Source organism: Peromyscus maniculatus, chromosome X (genome assembly GCF_049852395.1).
Source record: "Peromyscus maniculatus bairdii isolate BWxNUB_F1_BW_parent chromosome X, HU_Pman_BW_mat_3.1, whole genome shotgun sequence".
Classification (NCBI taxonomy): domain Eukaryota; kingdom Metazoa; phylum Chordata; class Mammalia; order Rodentia; family Cricetidae; genus Peromyscus; species Peromyscus maniculatus.
In genome coordinates, this window is record NC_134875.1 from 44,626,227 (window position 1) to 44,645,633 (window position 19,407).

Below are 19,407 nucleotides of genomic sequence, written 5' to 3' on the forward strand. Positions count from 1 at the left end.
ATCCTTGTTTCAGCATTTACAGTCTGTGTGACCTGAGGCACAACTTCTGTGTGTCTCAGCTTCTAGTTTCTAAGATGTCATAAAATAGAATGAATGGCCAAGCATGATTTTAAGAATTGTGTGAAAAAATACCTGTAAAGTGCATAGTACTCAGGATGCATTGTAGGAGATACTATTATTATACACGTTGTGACTTGCTATTTGGTTCTTATGCAAAATAAAAGATTTATTTGAATATTACCAGGCAAAACAATAAAAACAAACAAAATCCCCTATACTCAATGCATATTTGTAGAAGTTTTCCTATATGAGAAATATGATCTAAAAAGTAAATGGTATGGTATCTGGCTTGAGTAGGGACAGTAGGTTACGGAAAATTGGTTGTGGTGAGGATTTTTGATACAATAGATGCAGACTGACTTCTTAGGTCAAGAAAATGAAGTGGCTAGTTATTGTAAAGATGTCCAAAGACCTCGTTTTTAGTCCTACATCTGCCACTGACAAGTTGTGGGAATCAGGACAACTAGTCTTACTCTTTGGCTGTTAGTTCTTGATTAAAAAAATAATTGGATTTCTGTCCAGATGAGTTGTTTGATGTGTGTCCAGTGTGTCAGAGACATTTCAGATTGTGTATGTGTGCATTTATTACTTCCCCTTCCTTTTGTCTTCAGGTTTCCATCTACCTTGTGCAGAGTTTCTGGAGCCAGTGCATGAGTGCCAATCTCAGTGTGTTAGTGATAGTCCTGCAAGCAGGAAGCCAACAATAGGATTGTCTTTCTGTTCTTTTGGGAAGGCCTAGGCTGGCTCCAAGGTGTAACTCAGGAACTTATGTAAAAAACTTATTCACAAATGGCTCCAAGAGCCATCTGTCCTAATTTGTATGCTTAAGTGTTTTGGACTGATATAGAAAATGATATGTAATAGCTGGAGTCGAATTTCAGTAGCCTGTGGGTAAAAATGAGACAGATGATTTTAAAACTTTCTACTAAGATCCAATAATTTGATCCCAAGACTCTAATAGGTCGCAATTGAAGTCTGTCAATATTGGAATGTTTTAGGTGAGCTGATTGAAGAGGGTAGAATAAGAGAAGAGCTATACGTTCCACTTAAACTGTGAAGGAGAGCAGAAAGGTGATTCACTAATCATTAGATGCATAAGCTTTAATTCTCAAATTTCCATGAAAATAGTTAGTCCCAAGAATACATATTCAAAGAGAAATGTGTAATTAAGCATGGTAATTTTTCCTAAATTATAATTTAATTTTCTTCTATTTTTGAGATTATAACAATTCCATCTCCCCCTTCTCTTTCTTACATACAAAATCTCCCATACACCCCTCCTTGTTCTCTTTTAGTTCATATCCTCTTTTTCATTAATTGTTACAACCATATCTGTATAGCTCTTTCCAAAGCTCAGGAGACACAGTGGAAAGGATGTAGGAGCCTGAATATGACAGGACACACAATAAAATGTCATCTGGATATGACAGAGCCATTGGACTCACTGAAGATGTGGCTATTTGAATAAGACCCACAAAGACGGGGAAATGGGCTCTTGAGCAACTCACAACAGTTAATGGTGGTTGGGGAAGACTGTATCATTTTTGTTGGTAATGTAGCCCCTGCTCCACTAAATAATCTCCCGGCTATGCTCATGTATACAGCACTAACTAAACTCAGTTTGTCATAAGCAGAAAGAAGACACAAGTGTAGACGGAAGAATTGTTGAGACATGTTTGAGCAGGAGGGAGGGAGACTAGGAGAGGGAAATGGAGGTCCAAAAATTACTAAATTTCATTATGTACATGTATAGAATTCTCAAATAAGTTAAAAATGAAAAAAAAGATTTTTAAAATAAAGTAGCTATTTGTATGTGTGTTAATCCTTTAAATTTTGATCATAAAAACAGTCTTCTTCAGATATAGAAAAGCTCACCTTGCATCTTGTGGCAAAGAAATGCTGTTAGAATTTAGAAGAGAAAAAGAGAAGTCCCGATTTTCCATTTAGATGTATCACTCCTCTTGTGAGTGGTGTGGACAATGTGTTGGAGACAGGAATAGCTGGATAAGATCCTTGATGACAAGATCAGTTAGAGTTAAGAGTTGTGATGAGGAGACAGAATGGAAGAGGGAAGAGATGAGGAAGGCTTAAAGGCTGAGAGGTGGCAATGATATGTACTGATGGGAAAAATGGGCAAATCTGGGATAGTGGAGAGCAGACAGTGATGATTTCATAGTTATGAAGAACTAGAACAAAGTTCTTAGTTTTCTGAGGTCTTCATGTAGATTTTTGAATTTGTGAAGGAGTCAGATTATTTCAAATACTGTTATTTTTCTTAGAAAACAGCATAACTCAGCATGTTTTGTTTACATCTAGGAGAAATGGTTACTATGACTACATGGGTGTCCAAGTTTCTCCTATGCAGTAGTAGGGACATTCTGCTGGGTTTGATTTCAGTAGGAAGGCTTCTGGCAGCCCCTATATCTTAATCAGAGTATCAATAAGTGTGTATGGTTGAGGTTTTACAGTTTTCTTTATTTGGGTTAGTTTGGATTCTTAGGGGACAAGAATCCTCTTGTTGCAACTGCATTGAGTCCGAGGTTGATTTCCATTTCCACGGATCAAGGGGCACAGTTTCTTGTCTCGGTAGAAAGTACACAGAGAACTCCCAGAAATATTATTAGTTACACTCACCCACACGATTATTTAAGTATGATAAAGTCAACCTGTTATCTTCTTCCTTCTTAGAGTGGAGGCTTCATCACACTAAATCCTGGAGAAATGACTTTTATGGATGTGGATACCAGATGCCTGGGTCTCTTTCTTCTTTGCACAATAATTGGACATTCTTTGGAGATAAAAGGTAAATGAATAAATTAAATTCCTTTTAATGGAGTAGTCTTAAAAATACAAATAGTGTTTTCACTTTGTATCATGGAAGTGTAAAACTAGTAGATAACGTTATTAGTAATATTTCCATGATATAAAAAAATATGTTCTTGGTAGTTCCTCACATGTATAAGGTAACTATTGATCATGTTCTCTTAGGTAAAATGTCAAATTATAAAATAATTTCCAGACCTCTTTATAGAATTCTTTGAGGAAATGAATAAGTATTTGAAAATTATGTTCTTCTAGCACATCTTGAGTCTTATGGTAATTGGATAAAACAGAAAATGGAAGTTTAAAGTATACAAATAATCTGAATTTCTCAGCATCTAATGGAACATTGAATTTGACACAGATTTCTAACCTTAAGGATGAAAACCACAAGGATGTTGTGTCATTCTCAATGGAGAGTTTGATCAGAATCCCTAGTCAAGGTGAAGTACTGAATCAAATAGCATTCAACAGAGAGAATTAGCCAAATGATAACATGAAGGCAATACTATAGTGCTACTCGACTTGTTACTTAGAAAGTTGATAGGAAGGCTTGGTTTGCCAAACTCAGGGAGCTATATATTCAGTTAACTCCACGGACTACTCACAAGACATGCTTTAAGGTGCTTGGGCATAGTAAATATGTTTTCCCACCCTTTTTCACATCTACCACAATGTTTTATGCAGATCATAACAAGATACTGAATTATTATTGATTGGTTCTCACTACTAGAAACATTTATATATCTATCATTTATATAATATTATACAAATTCTGGTGTATATGTTTACCAAGAAGGTTCCAAAGCAAGTGTATTTCTGTGCAGCCATAGCTCCTAGAGAGGCAAAAATCACATTTTGCTTATGTAGTTTCTTTACAAAGGACAGCTACACAGAAAAATTATGGACTTCAACAGATTTATTTGTATAACAGAAACTTCTCCCTTTTCTAATGTACCATTTGAAGATTATTTTAGCATATCCACAAAGTTATGGAATCACTACTGCCATCAATTTCCAGAATTCCTTCACTCTCTTCCAGAGAAGCCCTGTGCCTCTGGTGACCACTAATCTACTGTCTTCACCTATGGTATTTAAATGAAATCACTGGATATGTGGTTTTATGAGACCGGTTCCCTTCACTTATCATAATGTTTCAGGGTTTTTCTAATTATAGCCTTTTATCAGTGCTTTATTCTTTTTATGGTTAAATAATATCACACCATAGAAATGCTTGAATTTTTATCCAGTAATCAGGTGATGGGCATTTGAAAATTACTTACATTCAACAATATTTATCATAAAATACAAGACAAATATAAATATTTTCTTAATTTCATTTCAGTTAATCCTCCTCAGGATTTTGAAATAATGGATCCCGGATTACTAGGTTATCTCTATTTGCAATGGAAACCTCCTGTACTTATGGAAAACTTTAAGGAATGCACATTGGAATATGAGTTAAAATACCGAAATGTTGACAGTGACAATTGGAAGGTAAGTGAAACATGGCTTGCAACATCAGAGTGAGCTGATCATTAGATCTTTTCTTTTCTAATCCTGACTCTATTAACCACTACTTTATGTGCCGTAACTGTTCTATCCATATATGAAAGCTGTCATGTGAGTTTCTGTGCATCTTCATGAATATATTTGCACCTTGTCCATTAGTAAGACAACCCTTGGAAGTTCAAGAAAGAAAACTAGGTCTCATATAACTTGAAGAACATTTGTGTATTTTGCTGTACATTTACAGTTTCTTGTTATATCAGTTCATTTCTACAATTCTAACAAAATATCTGATGTTGAGTTAAATCTTCACATGCACATCACAGAACACGGCATTGTTCTTTACATGTATGGCAAGATTTCATTGAACGTTTATTGAATTGTCAACTATTTATACAGCAACTATTGTGTTCATTCAGAGCCCTGTTGCAGAGGGTATTCCATTGGCTCTGTAATACAGATAGGTAGTTTCAATGAGCAATTCAAGTTCAATATTTATTGAACAAAGTTTTAGACAAAATACTTGGTAAGTTTCAGAAACATAAGACTCTATCGTAGATGAATTCATCCTTTAAAAACTTACCAATTGTCCAGTTTTCTTTAGATACCCCTGAGACTTTTTTATTTTATGGGATTCCTGAAAGTTTCCTGAAAGTGAAAATCATTGGCCATGCAATACACATATTGTTGAAAATTATCTATTTAACTCCAAGTTGTTAACAGCTCATGCCCCATCACAGAGTCTTTCCCCTTACTAAATGTTTTCTGTTTTGTTTGTTTCAAATGACCTTATCAAATAATATCATCTACAGAGGTGGATCTCTGCCAGAAATACATCTGGGGTACTACAGCAAATAATTATCTTAGATTTTAATAATTTTTGAGTCTTACTAATGTGGATCACCTTTCCATATATTTCTAAAATGGACTGTGTTTCATCTTTTTATCAAATAGACCATCATTACCAGGAATCTAATTTACAAGGATGGGTTTGATCTTAACAAAGGCATCGAAGGAAAGATACGTACGCATTTGTCAGAGCAGTGTACAAATGGATCAGAAGTTCAAAGTTCATGGATGGAAGCTTCCTATGGGATATCAGATGCAGGTTAAAATGAAGTCTCTTTATTCACATTTCATACTCTCAGAAAAAATCCATGTAGAGAATAAGTTCCCTAACCCTTATTTAGATGATTGTATACATAGTAAATCATGTGATGATAAGACACAAAATAGAATCTTTCTTAGCCTAAGTGTCTTGGGTTTCTGAACTCATTAAACCAACAAACTTTGTTTTTTAGTAAATTTACATCTTATCAGTAGAGTCTTCAGCATGGAGCCATATTAGTAAACATGAATGGGAATTTGCTCAATCGCTGAGAACATCTTGTAATAATTTAATACTTAGACATAAACTAGCGTCAGTAAATAAGCCCTCAAATGTTTTCAACTTTGCAATATCCTCCTTACAGTGAAGTGATCTCTGATAGCTTCCTTTTGCACTGTTTCTCATTATGCTGATTGCTAAATGGAGTAGCAGGGCCAAAGGAAATAAAATTGCATAGTGATTACACAGAAGATTTGTCACCACGTCTCTCAAGTATTCATAGTTTGTTCATTTCCTAGGAAGCCTGGAAACGAAAATTCAGGATATGAAGTGTATATATTATAACTGGCAGTATTTGGTTTGCTCTTGGAAGCCTGGCAAGGTAGCACATTCTGATACCAACTATACTATGTTTTTCTGGTAAGTAGTTTTATACTTAGAATCCCTGTCAAGATTAGCTCACAGTACAATCAACTATATTCCAACTGAATTACCACCACTTTCTTCACCAGATTTATATTTATGATGATAATTATTCATAATTATGTGAGAATTTCAGGCTGAAGATAACTACAAGGCATCCATCCTGTGACTTTTTCTATACAGGATGAAATATTATATCCTACACATAGCTGGGTTTGTAATTTAAAAGTTTGCATATATTTTATACACTTAGCTTTTAAAAGCAGTTATCTGTTAAACTGAATCTTCTTGCTGTTTGTTTTGTGTCTGTGCTTGAAGCTTTTACACATAGAGCCATTTAAAGATTTCATTTCCTGTGCATGTTTATTATTTAATACATTCTGGTCACACTCCCCCTCCCCCTTTGTTTCCTTCCCTCCCTCTCAACAAGCCGCCTCCTGCTATTGTGTCTTTGTTTTAATTCTCATGTTGGGGTCATCAGAGTTTAACTAGGGCCACCTGTGTGGGCATAAGTGATCATCAGCGTGGGTGACTGATCAGTGAAAACACAGTTCTGCTCTGCCAGCAGCCAGTTCCTTAAGATTGTGGTAAGACAATTCTGACATTCTTTTGCTAAGATGTACATCTGTTTTTCATTTCCCACATATACTGTAAGAACCTTTCTTTAGACTCCTCCCATTCCTTACCTGGATGACTGCCATGACCTCCCAAATGGTGGTTGCTCTGATTGCAGATTTTTTTTTCATTTTTTTCGAGACAGGGTTTCTCTGTGTAACAGCCCTGGCTGTCTTGGAACTCCCTCTGTAGACCAAGCTGTCCTCGAACTCACAGAATTCCACCTGCCTCTGCCTCCCTAGTGCTGGGATTGAAGGCGTGAGCCATCACAGCCCAGCTGATTGCAACATTTTTCCTTCCTGCTTGTTTTGCACACTGTAGATACCTTTTTTCTTCCTTGTGATTTTTGTACACCACCTCCTAGACCGTATAACCCCAGTGGCTACACATTATGCCCAGGATCAAATCTAGGTTGCCTTTCAAGTTTTTACCTTACTGCATCACTACCTTTCAAAACTGTAGTCTGCTATGGCCAGTATCAGTACTCTGTTCAGTATTGATTCATCTCTATATTCTTTTTCATGACTTTTGTGTATCCTGCAATCTGGAATGGCCTCTGGTTCACCCCTTTACCAGTTCTTTTTCATCCTTCCAGGCCTATGTGATGGCTAAATTCACTGACCCTTGGCTGATCATGCCATTTTCTGTTCACCTTTGCTGCTGAACTATTGCTTCTTACAGCTCTTTCTTTGTTGTTCAGGTGGCACTTAAACATATCTCTATGTATAGTTTGTCTCCTCAAGTTCTTTTTTTTTAAAGATTTATTTATTATGTATATACAGGCCAGGGAAGGGCACCAGATCTCATTATTGATGGTTGTGAGCCACCATGTGATTGCTGGGGATTGAACTCAGGTCCTCTGGAAGAGCAGCCAGTGCTCTTAACCTATGAGCCATCTCTCCAGCACCCCCACTCATTTTTAAAGATGCCTTTTTTGTTTTTGTTTTTCAAGAGACAGAGTTTCTGTGTGTAGTTTTGGTGCCTGTCCTGGATCTCACTCTGTAGACCAGGCTGGCCTTGAACTCACAGAGGTCCGCCTGACTCTGCCTCCTGAGTGCTGGGATTAAAGATGTGCGTCACCAAAGATGCCTTTTCCTCAAGTTATTTAAAGATTGGTGGATGTGATCCAATTCTTACCTAACTACAGAAGGCCACACTCACAATAGATTAATACTAAATGTTAACTAAATGAATGAAAACAATGATAACATTGATAAATGGAAAAACATCAGAAATTATGCATTTACTAAAGAAAGACAGAGCAAGAGAAGACAAAATTGTAGTATTTGTCATCTTTAAGCTCAAACTGTGATTGTGTCTTATGAAAGAAAGACATGATATATAAATGATCGGGTATAAAGGATCAATGCTTTTGAGAATTGGGTTCTAAACCCTGCTCTGGCAGCAGGTATCTGGGTAGATTTGGGTAGACAATTCCTCTGGGGAAATATTTGACTTTCCATATCTTGAATTGGATGGATACATTTCTAATTTTTTGGTCACTAAATCAATAAACATTAAACATTTATTAAATGAAAGACATTGCCCTTGATTTTAAAAGACACAACAAACAAAAGAGGAAGACACATTTCACGTTGTCACTCATGCTTAACATAACCTTATTCTTACTTAGTGGAATGGGGAGGAATAAACCTTAACATTTTACAGATTGTGAATCATTTTCACTGACAAAAAGTCACTAGTCAGTCTTTGTAAACTGGAGCATCAACTGGACATAGTGATGTATACCTGTCATCCCAGAGTTTGGGAGGGTAACTTATAACAATCATGAGTTTAACACTAGGTCCTTGGGCTACATACTAAGTTCCAGGTTAGTGTATAGTGAAATCCTGTGTCAAAGCCCAATAAATAAACAAAGTCAGTCATAGATAAAAAGTCTCCCAGGCTGTAAGCAGGCAATTTAACCAAGAGAATACAAATTATAAACATTTCCTAAAGTAGGACACTTGGTATAAAGTTCACTTAAATGTGTCTAGATATGTTCAGTAGCTCCTTAACAGCTGCTGTGTTGGTCTCATTTCAGAAGGGATTTCTGGCTGTTTTTTTTTAAGCCAAAGTCACATTTTTCACTACAAACTAGTCTTTAGAAAAATATATCAGGAATTATTGCTTTATGAATCAGTTGCTAACAACTCCTTCCATTTCCATCAGCTGCATTGCTGGAACAAAGCTAACCTTGAATGACATGGTAAAATTTCTTAAGACAAAGGGAAAATTACACTGTACTTGACAAACTACTTTACCTTGTTCGTTTCACCCCCTTCTCTAGCTGGTTTTTCTCAGGCTTGTAGCGTAGTGTATTATAACATCAGAAGATTTCTTTTTATTTCCTAAAACGTAGGAATGTTTTATATCTGCTTTTAAATCTGCTTTCACTTCAAATCATTTTCTCAGTCAAATATTATCAAGACTACCTTACTATTGCAAATCTTTGATGCAAAATCTTTGATGAGTTGACAAAAACTAAATTCATGAATAATAATACTTGAGTTTCTTTGAGATCTTACAAAGATTCATATTGAACTGAAGCTCCATGAAATCAACTATGTCTGTTTTTCTTGCTGGTGAATATACAGTACTTATCATTGCATGTAGCAAATAGCATTTTTCTCCATATTGTATCCTTTTTATAACAACTTTGTTTTGAGAATTTGTACATAAGTACCATATTTACATTGTTTCTACCTTTCCCTCTCCTCCCTACAACTGCTCTTATGACCTCTCAAATTCATGACCTCTTTTAAAAATTGGTATTGTTACACATGTATGTATATATATATGTGTGTGTGTGTGTGTGTGTGTGTGTGTGTGTGTTTATTTTATTTATCTATATACAAATATATATAATCTACTGAATCAATATATTGTGCTCATATGTACATTTAAGGTAATATCATAAGATGATTTAAAACTGATCACTGGGATAAAAAAAAAAAAGATGCTACTAAACAATTCCTGAAATGTTTCTTTTGTTATAGGTATGAGGGCTTGGATCATGCCTTGCAGTGTTCCAATTATCTCCGAGATAATGAAAAAAATGTTGGATGCAAACTTTCCAACTTGGTGTCATCAGACTATAAAGACTTTTTTATCTGTGTTAATGGATCCTCAAACATGGAACCTATCAGATCCAGCTATACCGTTTTTCAACTTCAAAATATAGGTGATATGAACAAATAATGTGAACTACAAATCCATTCATCCTAGTTTTGGCTGTTTCTAAGGGAGCAGGAGAGGCATGAGGAGAGAATGAGATTTACAACAGTGATTGAAGTACAAAGCTGGAAACATAAAGGCTGTAGAGTAGACGAGGAAGTAGAGATGTTATTGAGTGAAATATAAAACAGCGTTATTTTTAGAGATCATAATTCATTTTCCCCTTGAAAGAGTCTCTGCTATTTAGTGTCAGTGAATTACTAATTGTAGACTCTATTAACCTTGGTTTCAAATGACAAGCCATTGAAAACCAAAACATTTTTATGCCTTCTGAATTTGTATTCTTCATTCTAACAGTTGTACGAGTGAGAGGTTCTAGAACTGGACAGACCTAGCTTTGAACTCTGGGTCTACCATTTTCTTTTTCTTTTTTCCTTCCCTTTCCTTTCTTCTTTCTTTCTTTTCTTTTCTTTTCCTTCTTTCTTTCTTCTTTCTTTCTTTCTTTCTTTCTTTCTTTCTTTCTTTCTTTCTTTCTTTCTTTCTTTCTTTCTTTCTTTCTTTCTTTCTTTCTCTCTGTCTGTCTTTTCTTTCTGTCTGTCTTTTCTTTCCTTCTTCCTTTCTTCCTTTCTTTCCCTTTCTCTCTTTATTTCTTTTTCTCTCTCTTTCTTTCTCTTTAAGACAGGGTCTCACTGTGTGGCACAGGCTTTCCTGCAACTCACTCTGTAGACCATGCTGGCCTTGAACTCAGAGATTTGCCTGCCTCTGCCTCTCAAGTGCTGGGACTAAAGGTGTGTGCCTCCACACCCTGGGGTCTACCATTTTCTAATTGTATGAGTTTGGGTGATTGACTTAAGGTCTCTCTGTTTCAGTGTCCTTGTCATGCACATGAAGACAGTGAAGACCACACAACACCCTGGGGCAATTTGTCAGATGTATGGATCATAAGATTAGTTAGAAAGTATTCACAATAATAATAGTAGTGGTGGTTTGGTTGCAGTTTAAAAAGTTGCAAAATGGGGAAATGATTGCAATAATTTGGGTCTTCTTATTTTTCTTATTGGCCTTAAATATTAATCACTGTAGAATTGTAGTTTCCCAAATAACCAAATTTCTCAAGAAGTTCATCTTGATTGGCAAGCAATGTTGGTTTTCAGTGACATGAGAATACTCTTGAGCCACTTAATTTGTCCCTGAAAGTTTGTGTTGGAGTGTCCCCAGCTTTGGGTGAGGGCTGCTGCTAACTTAGCGACTTTCATGTTGAAACGGTTGCCTTCTGCTTTTTAGTTAAACCATTGCCACCAGAATTCCTTCATATCAGCGTGGAGAATCCCACTGAGATGAGAATGAAATGGAGCATACCTGAAGGGCCCATTCCACCGAGGTGTTACACTTATGAACTGGTGGTCCGAGAAGACGGGATTTCCCGGGAGGTATGCTGTACTTACCTGCTGAAATCAAAACTAACATTGAATTACAACAGGGTACTGGAGAATCCAAATCTGTTGCTGCTCAAAAGAGCAATGGACCATGACAAGTATTTCTGTTTACTTTCCAGAAGGCCAAATCCAGTGGACAAAGGAAATATTTTTAAAAAGTACAACTAAATCATGCCAATTTTAAAGTTGCAGAAGACCCTGGAGACAGTCTAGTTACTTGTTTCCAATTTTGTCTTAATAAATTAAATTACAAAACCACACACGAACACAGAAATCACTTCTTGAGACACAACCATGAGGTCAAAATTAAGAGTCCTCAGGAGTGCAAGAGATTTCCTAGAGAAGTGGGGCTTGTAACAGGGATGATGGTTGTGAAATTAATTGCTTCCAAACATCAAGGATTTGGTGACTTCTTTAAGCCCACTTTGGTGTATGTTGCTTTGATTTATTTGTTTCCAATTTAGAGACTGGTAGAGACAAGAAGGTGAACTACTGGTTCTCAATGATTCAATTCATATACAGAAGAGAAGAATGGTAATGAGTTAGTATCCTTGTTCCAGGAAGAGGAATTGAATTCACAGTCAAATAGATGTATACTCAAAACCTGAGTCCCAGTCCACTTAAGTCTATACTACATATTCTCTAGGCTCTGAAGATAAGTTAAGTAAATGAAAAGCAATCATAGCTTATGAGACGAACTCTGTAGCACTTTGAAGAGGAAATCTGAAATAATTTCTTTCGTTTTTTTTTCTCCCATGTGATTCTTATGAGAGCTTTTGCATATTTTGTGGTAATCTCATATCTGAAGTGGCAGTCTTGTGCCAATTCACTTCTACGTGGGCCTTCAAAAGTATTCAAAAGTAAATCAGAACAAAAAGAGTAGTGGATACAGTTTGAATATGGACATTCCAGTTTTCCGAAAATCTGCCTTCACATGAAATTTTTTTTTTCTTTCAGTAACTCATCTTATGTAACCTTACTTTTTCCCCTTATACAACCTGGAATATCAGACACTAAAATGGATATATTATGGACAACATTATGGACATCAAACTATGTACGGTTGTGACATATTACATATACTGTTTTTTATTACAAGTAACCAATTATTGTGATAGGACAAAAGATAAAATTAAATACAGATACGAAGTGGAAGAAAAATGACTTCAAAAATCAGTGTACAGCGATGACCTAGGATTATACCTTTCTAGTATCTCAATGCAGGTGTTTTATGTCCCAAACCATTTTGAAGCTGAGAGATGAAATCACTGCAGTTGTACTTAGGTCAAATAAACACACCGTATTTTTTCTTGGCTTTCAGTCTGCCACAGATAAAAATGACATGAAGCTGAAAAAGAGAGCAAATGATAGTGAAGAACTGTGCTTTTTTGTAAGAAGTAAAGTCAATATATATTGCGCAGATGATGGAATTTGGAGTGAATGGAGTGAAGAGGAATGCTGGGAAGGTATGCACTAAAAGGATAGGAACCAAGTATCTTGGGGCTGTGTGCTAGCAAAATTTATTTCTGCTCAGTGTGCTTGTAAATTGGAGCTTAAAGGGTCTTGTGCATCATTTATCAATGAGGAGAGAGCAAGTATCTCAATAGATGAAAGGCTTACTGAAAATCTAATATTCATTTGGAAGTAGGAGTCTTATTATGCTATAAAAGGAGTATTTTTTGTTTGTCTGCAATGAACATTTCATAGTCCTTCTTGGGGGAAGGTCCAGAGTCCATTTTAGTCAACATTTTTTGTGCTTTCAATTTTCACAAGAACAGAACTTTAAAAGTAAGGGGTGCAGCTGACTCCAAGCATCTAATACTAACTACTGGTAGTTTTTCTAATTGAGGCGTTTGGTTTCATGTCTGTTGCTGTGATTAGAACATCCTGCCCAATAGCAGCTTGGGAAAGAAGGGCTTCTTCAGCTCATGGTTCCTAGTTACACAGTCCATCAAGGCAGAGAAGTCTAGTTGGCAGAAATTTAAATCCACCCCTCACAGCAACAGTCAAGAGAAGAAAGCAATGAGTGTGCATCTGACTACTGTTCAGACAACTCTCTCATTTTTATTCAGTCAAGGGCCTGTCCCAGGAAATGATGCTGCCATATCCAGGGTGGGTAGTCTCACCTCAGTTAGCACAAATAAGAAAATGCTCACAGGCATGCCAATAGGCCAACCTGCTCCAAACAACCTCTCATGAGGCTCTCTTCCCAGATGATTGTAGAGCACAGCAAGCTGACTGTTATAACCTACCATCAAAGATTCTGTAATTAGGGAAAACAATCCCTTTAGTATGAAAGTGATTTATGATAATAAAGAGATATTCAAATTTCATAGCGATGTAAACTTAAAAGCCTAGAAGGTGACACATAATATGTTTTAGAATATATTAACATCATTACAAATTACTGAGGCCAGGGCCTGGTAGCACACACCTTTAATCCCAGGACTTGAGAGGCGGAGGCAAGTGGATCTCTGTTTGAGTCCAACCTGGTCTATAGAGTGAGTTCCAGGACAGCTAAGACTACACAGAGAAACCCTGTCTTGAAAAACAAAACAATACAACAACAAAAAAAAATACCAACCAACCAAACAAACAAACAAAATTACTGATAATTATTTAAAGTTGAAGAAAATCACTTCAGCATTGCTTATTTAGGTATTCATATATGGATGCAGCTGTAATAAATTTACAAATGTAGACAATAATCTTTTATCAATTGTTACTCCTTCATATAATTTGACTAGACTGGAATCTTTGATTCTACCTACCTACAAATACAGCAGGATTACTGTTCAATTTTGTTCATTAAATATTTTTAGAGTACCTACTATATATCAGATTCCAAGGGCTGGATATCCAGAAGTAATTATTACTCTTGTCAAGTCTATGTTATTCCCAAGCTGGGAAGAAATAATAACCAAGCAAAATATATTGTATGCTGCTGAAGAGATGGCTTAGCAGTTAAGAGCACTGGCTACTCTTCTAGAGGTCCTGAGTTCAATTCCCAGCAACCACATGGTGGCTCACAACCATCTATAGTGGGATCTAATGCCCTCTTCTGGCATAAAGTTGTACATGCAGATAGAGCACCATATACATTAAATAAATAAATCTTTAAAAAATACATATTGTACAACAACTAGGGAATATGGAGGAAAATAGTCAGGGTAGGAGGAGTTCAAGTAAGAGATGTGTGTGATCAGAGAGAACACTTACTGATTCTACAGTTTTCATTTTCGTTTCCACTATCAGAAATCTGGAAAATGTGTGTGTGTGTGTGTGTGTGTGTGTGTGTGTGTGTGTGTGTGTGTGTGTGTTGTTGTTGTGAATTATATTTTGTCATTAGTCCATAAATTGTATAAAGTGGATTTGGTGATTTTTCTTTACCACATTATCAAAATGTACATCTTTTTTCATTAAATATAATCTCACTAGGAATTTGATGACTGAGATTTGTTTTGTCCTGACAGGTATCTCTTGGTAGAGTCTTAATTTAGACTTACAAGTTAGGAACAAATTATTTTTGGAGTTGCTTGTAGTTTTATGTTTTTAGGATACATTTCTTGTTGGGCACTTCAAATAATAGAAAAATAGGACAATTATAAGCATCCATATATTTGTATATATACTATACATATATACATATATTTAGTTTAAAAGAATATATTTATTCCCCTATAATTCTGGAGAGTGAAAATTTGAGCTCACATCACTGACCACATCCATGCCCTCAGAAGGTTTTTTTAAAGGAAAATTACATTTTTAATACTATTTTTGTTATTTTTTGAGGATTTTATGTGATACATTTTGATCATATTAAACCCTTCAACTCCTCCCGTATCCGCCCTCACCTTTCTATCCTCCCATCTTTGAGTTGCCATTTTATACCTGCTGGGAGAGGGAGTGTCAGCTTTCTTTAATAACATGAGCCCTGATCATTTGACCCTCCATGTCCCATTCCCACCAACAGTTGGGCAACACACACTGGATTTGATGGGGGGGGTGAGTAGTACAATAATTTGGCAATAAAATAACTTCCTTAGGAATTGTCTTGACTAGAGAACACAAACAGAGCCTCATGAAAAGAACTGTCTGCCCTGACCTTGTTAATTTTCCATGTCGGGAGAATTTTCTTGTTCGTTACTTCTCTGGAAATTACCCCTGTAAATCTTTACTATCCTAAGCATTAGAATTTGACTCACAATTTTATAGAAACAACTAAGTTCTGAAAGGAAAAAGACAAAGACAAATTGAGATGGGGTAGATTTATAGGTCTGGCTCTAAAAGGTGACATGCTGTATGTTATTCCAAAACAAGTCAGAGAAACCAGACTTGAAAGGACAGATTTGTTTAAAGTATCACTACTGACAGTTCTCAAGATGCAGAAGCAACATTAACGCTTCACTCCTGGGTCTGGTGATCTCTTGGTACTAAAATGCTTGCCTAACATTCGACCAACTAGTGCTGCTAAAACAAAAGAAAAACCACAAAAGAGAGAGAAAAAAGGAAATGTCACATCTAAATGCCAAACAGCCAAGTCACCTTTTGTTCTTCAGTTCAGCCTCTAAAGTATGAGACAAATTTTAAGAGGTGACCTTGTTAAGTTAGCGTCATTACCCTCATGTGTATCTTTATTAAAGATCAGAACTTGTTCCTGAGTTAGGAGATAATAGGACTTATTTGTTTAATCACTTCGCTCTTGTGTGTTTTTAATGAAAAATGTCACAACATAAGCAAAATCATATGTGCTTTGGGAATTATTTTTCTACTCTAAATGGGATAGATGTCACAGTTCAGCAAAGTAGTTTCTTCTGTATGAAAAGTTCACAAACAAAAGGAATGCTAACATCAGACCCAACCGTGGTGTTGGTGCAGTGGTAAGTATGTCAGCTGAACTCTGTTTATGCAATACTGACAGTGGATTTATGAAATAATTAAATTTCAAAGGTCTTTATAAACCTTTAACATTTCTCCTTTTATTATGATTTTTTTAATCCTAGGTTTCGAAGGGCCAGACTCAAAGATTATTTTCTTAGTACCAATTTGTCTTTTCTTTGTATTCCTTTTATTACTTCTCTGCCTGATTATGGAGAAGGAAGAACCTGAACTACCATTGGTAAGTTGTTAAAGGTTATATCATGTCTTAAACAGTAGACACATAAACGTAATGCATTCAGAATTCATAGACTTACATTATTTTCAAAGTACCAGTTTATCTTTTCTTTGTATTCCTTTTATTATTTCTTTGCCTGATTGTGGAGAAGGAAGAACCTGAACCGACACTGGTAAGTTTTTTAAGGTTTTATCATGTCTTAAACAGCAGACACACAAAAATAATGCATTCAAAACTCATGGACCTGCATTTTATACTTTAGCCTGCTCACTATGAGGTACAATTGATTCTATACACATTATGATAATATCATCAGAAGATAGTCATCCAAATTTGATACTAGAAAGCCACATTTGGGGGAGTGGTGGTGAATTTTGTCAAAATGGAAGGAAAATCTAAAACATGAAATGTTACAGATCTGTAGATTAGAAAACAGTCCAGGGCTTGAACTCCAGGAGACAAACAGGATCGGGAGGAGGAAGGTGAGATAGGTGACAGGAACTTGAAACAGCTGGCCACACACATTTCCAGCCAAAACAAGGAGGAATAAATGTAGTCGTGCTTACTGTTCAGCTTACCTTCTCCATTCTTACACAGCTCAGGACACAAGTCAAAGTAACCGTGCCACTCACAATGGGATGGGTCTTCTTCCCATGTCAGTTAATGGAATTAAGATAATCTCTCACAAATGTGAGCACAGGTCAACCTGACCTGGAAAATCTCTCATTGAGATCCCCTTCCCAGATGATTTAAAGTTGTGTCAAGTTGGTGCTTAAAACCAACTGTGATGTAGACTTTAAGGAAAAACTGTGTTTGGAGAAAAAGATCTTAATACTGTGTGTTGTAAAGATAGAACTTGGGATAAGCAGGTGATATGTTTCAGTTCTCTGCTGGTTATATTCTGAGTTGTTAATATTAGTGAAATTGTATTCTTAATGATTTGTTAGTGATGGAGCTCTTTTTCTATTTCAGAACCTCCATATGGATGTGAACAAGGAAGCTTATTCTTATGAAGAGACCCTCTGTTAAGATACCTTTTCCAGGCATAGAGTCACCCAGAATGAGCCATATTAAACTCATTTTCTCTTCAAATTTGAAATACAACCTATTGCAAAAACAGTGTTTGTCCTGATATTATTGGGGTTTTGATCAGGGACTGGTTATGTATCTCAAGTTGGCAAATCATAGGCTTAGCATGTGATAGTCCTGACTCAGCCTTTCAAGTACTGGCATTACACATGTGTGAAACATGCTCATCTTCATTATTGCATTTAGGTACACTTTATGGTGCACCAACCCTTAGCAGATAGTAAACTTACTATACTCTAGTAATCATTTTGTTTTCACATAAATATATGGTGAGAATTCTGTATGTAGAGAAATCAAGAGATGGGTCAGATTTTATTCAGTGTTGCACTGATAAAATAACATCATCAGATTTTTTTCTGCCTGATAACACCTTTATTGGCATGTGGGAATCAAGAGAGCAAACAAGAAGTACAGTGAGAATATAAACTCGAAAAGTCTGTCCCAGTAACATACTTCCTCCAGCAATGTTCAGCCTCCCAAAGGTTCCACAACCTCCCTACTCAGCATCAACACTGGTAACTAAGTGCTCAGATAACTGAGCCTATGGGGAATATAAAATAACATCATCTTGCAACTTGAACTAACCTAAGGAGATACTGCCAAATCTAGGAAGATGAGATTTCATGGTTTTGTGGATTGTTGTTTTAAATTGAATTCTGGGTGAAAGTATTCACCACAAATAAGAATGAAGGAAGCTTTAAATACATCCCCAGTTCTGTGAGTATCCCATTTCACAAAAGAAAAAGATGCTATAAGACTGAAAATTAAGAACTGCCCAGGGACTATACTTGAAAAGTTCAGAACTTATGCACAACACAGTAAAAACATGGGAATCCCCTGTGTTAGTTATAAGTAACATTTCATTTAAAAATATTATTGCTCGTGAGTGTGTGTGTGCGTGTGCATGCACACACATGTCCAGGACCTCATGTGGAGGTTCAAGGACAACTTTCAAGAGTCAGTTCTTTCCTTCCACCCTGGGACTTGGCTCTCACACTAAGGTCGTCGGGCTAGCATAGCAAACTCCTTTACTTGCTAAGCTTTTTGTTGCCTTGTGTTTCTTCATTTTTGTCAGTGTTATGGCTTGTGGGGGACAGGGGTGTGGTGGTGCAAGAGGGGGCAGAACATCAATGATCATATCAGAATTCAGGAATATTTTAAAAGTACATCCCAAAGGTAAATAACTTAGCCTCCTTGGTGTAGTAGACAGTTTAAAAAATATGTATGGAATAATAGACTCCAATTTTCAGTCAAGAATCAAATCTCCTTTAGATTAATATTTATGCAATGTTACACTAAGTAAAGTGTCCTCTGGGAGCATAATAGAATTCTCTACTCCAGACCTACCTAGCAGTTTATTTGAACAGCATTCTTCAGGGATTCATTTACATACTCAATATTAAAGTACTGATATCTAAGTGTTATAGAATGATAGTTGCTGAAGTCATTTAATGGAGAGGAGGGTTACCATAATTTTGACTCTTATTGTGGCTGATCTTCTCTTAAAGGAGAAAAACTGCTAAATCCGACTTGTAAGCCCAAATACTATTATTTAGAATAATTGTCAATGGTGATAGAAGGCACCATAATTTAGTATAAATTCTTTTCGTTTTTGTTATTTTATACAGAAAATATTTATACAATCCATAAAAAGTTCACATTTTTAGTGTAAATTGATCATTAGATTGTTTCCTAGGATCCATGGAAGGGTGACGGGAAGTGTGGGGAAGAGTTTCTGTGTAAAAACACAGGGCAATGCCTAGGGCTGTTGGTGGGACTTGAGGGCCTTGAGGTTAGGGGGCTCTGGGAACTGCAGAGAGCAGGAAGAGAATGAA

At 36.2% G+C, this 19,407-nt stretch overlaps 1 protein-coding gene across 5 annotated transcripts in view; it reads left to right on the top strand.

The window, feature by feature from the left end:
• Il13ra2 (interleukin 13 receptor subunit alpha 2) overlaps positions 1 to 17,602 on the top strand; it is a 56,170-nt gene extending 38,568 nt beyond the window's left edge. For 3 of the 5 annotated variants that reach the window (XM_076561507.1, XM_076561508.1, XM_076561509.1), the window contains 10 exons: positions 2,749 to 2,863; positions 4,226 to 4,377; positions 5,344 to 5,497; positions 6,016 to 6,136; positions 9,754 to 9,938; positions 11,216 to 11,361; positions 12,689 to 12,833; positions 16,371 to 16,486; positions 16,632 to 16,655; positions 17,456 to 17,602. In XM_076561507.1, the coding sequence (XP_076417622.1) occupies positions 2,782 to 2,863; positions 4,226 to 4,377; positions 5,344 to 5,497; positions 6,016 to 6,136; positions 9,754 to 9,938; positions 11,216 to 11,361; positions 12,689 to 12,833; positions 16,371 to 16,486; positions 16,632 to 16,655; positions 17,456 to 17,512 (1,182 nt within the window). In that variant the 5' untranslated portion in view covers positions 2,749 to 2,781 and the 3' untranslated portion in view covers positions 17,513 to 17,602. The remainder of the gene's footprint in view (positions 1 to 2,748; positions 2,864 to 4,225; positions 4,378 to 5,343; positions 5,498 to 6,015; positions 6,137 to 9,753; positions 9,939 to 11,215; positions 11,362 to 12,688; positions 12,834 to 16,370; positions 16,487 to 16,631; positions 16,656 to 17,455) is intronic. The other 2 variants (XM_076561510.1, XM_076561511.1) reach the window with 2 other exon arrangements.
• The last annotated feature ends 1,805 nt before the right edge of the window (positions 17,603 to 19,407 follow it).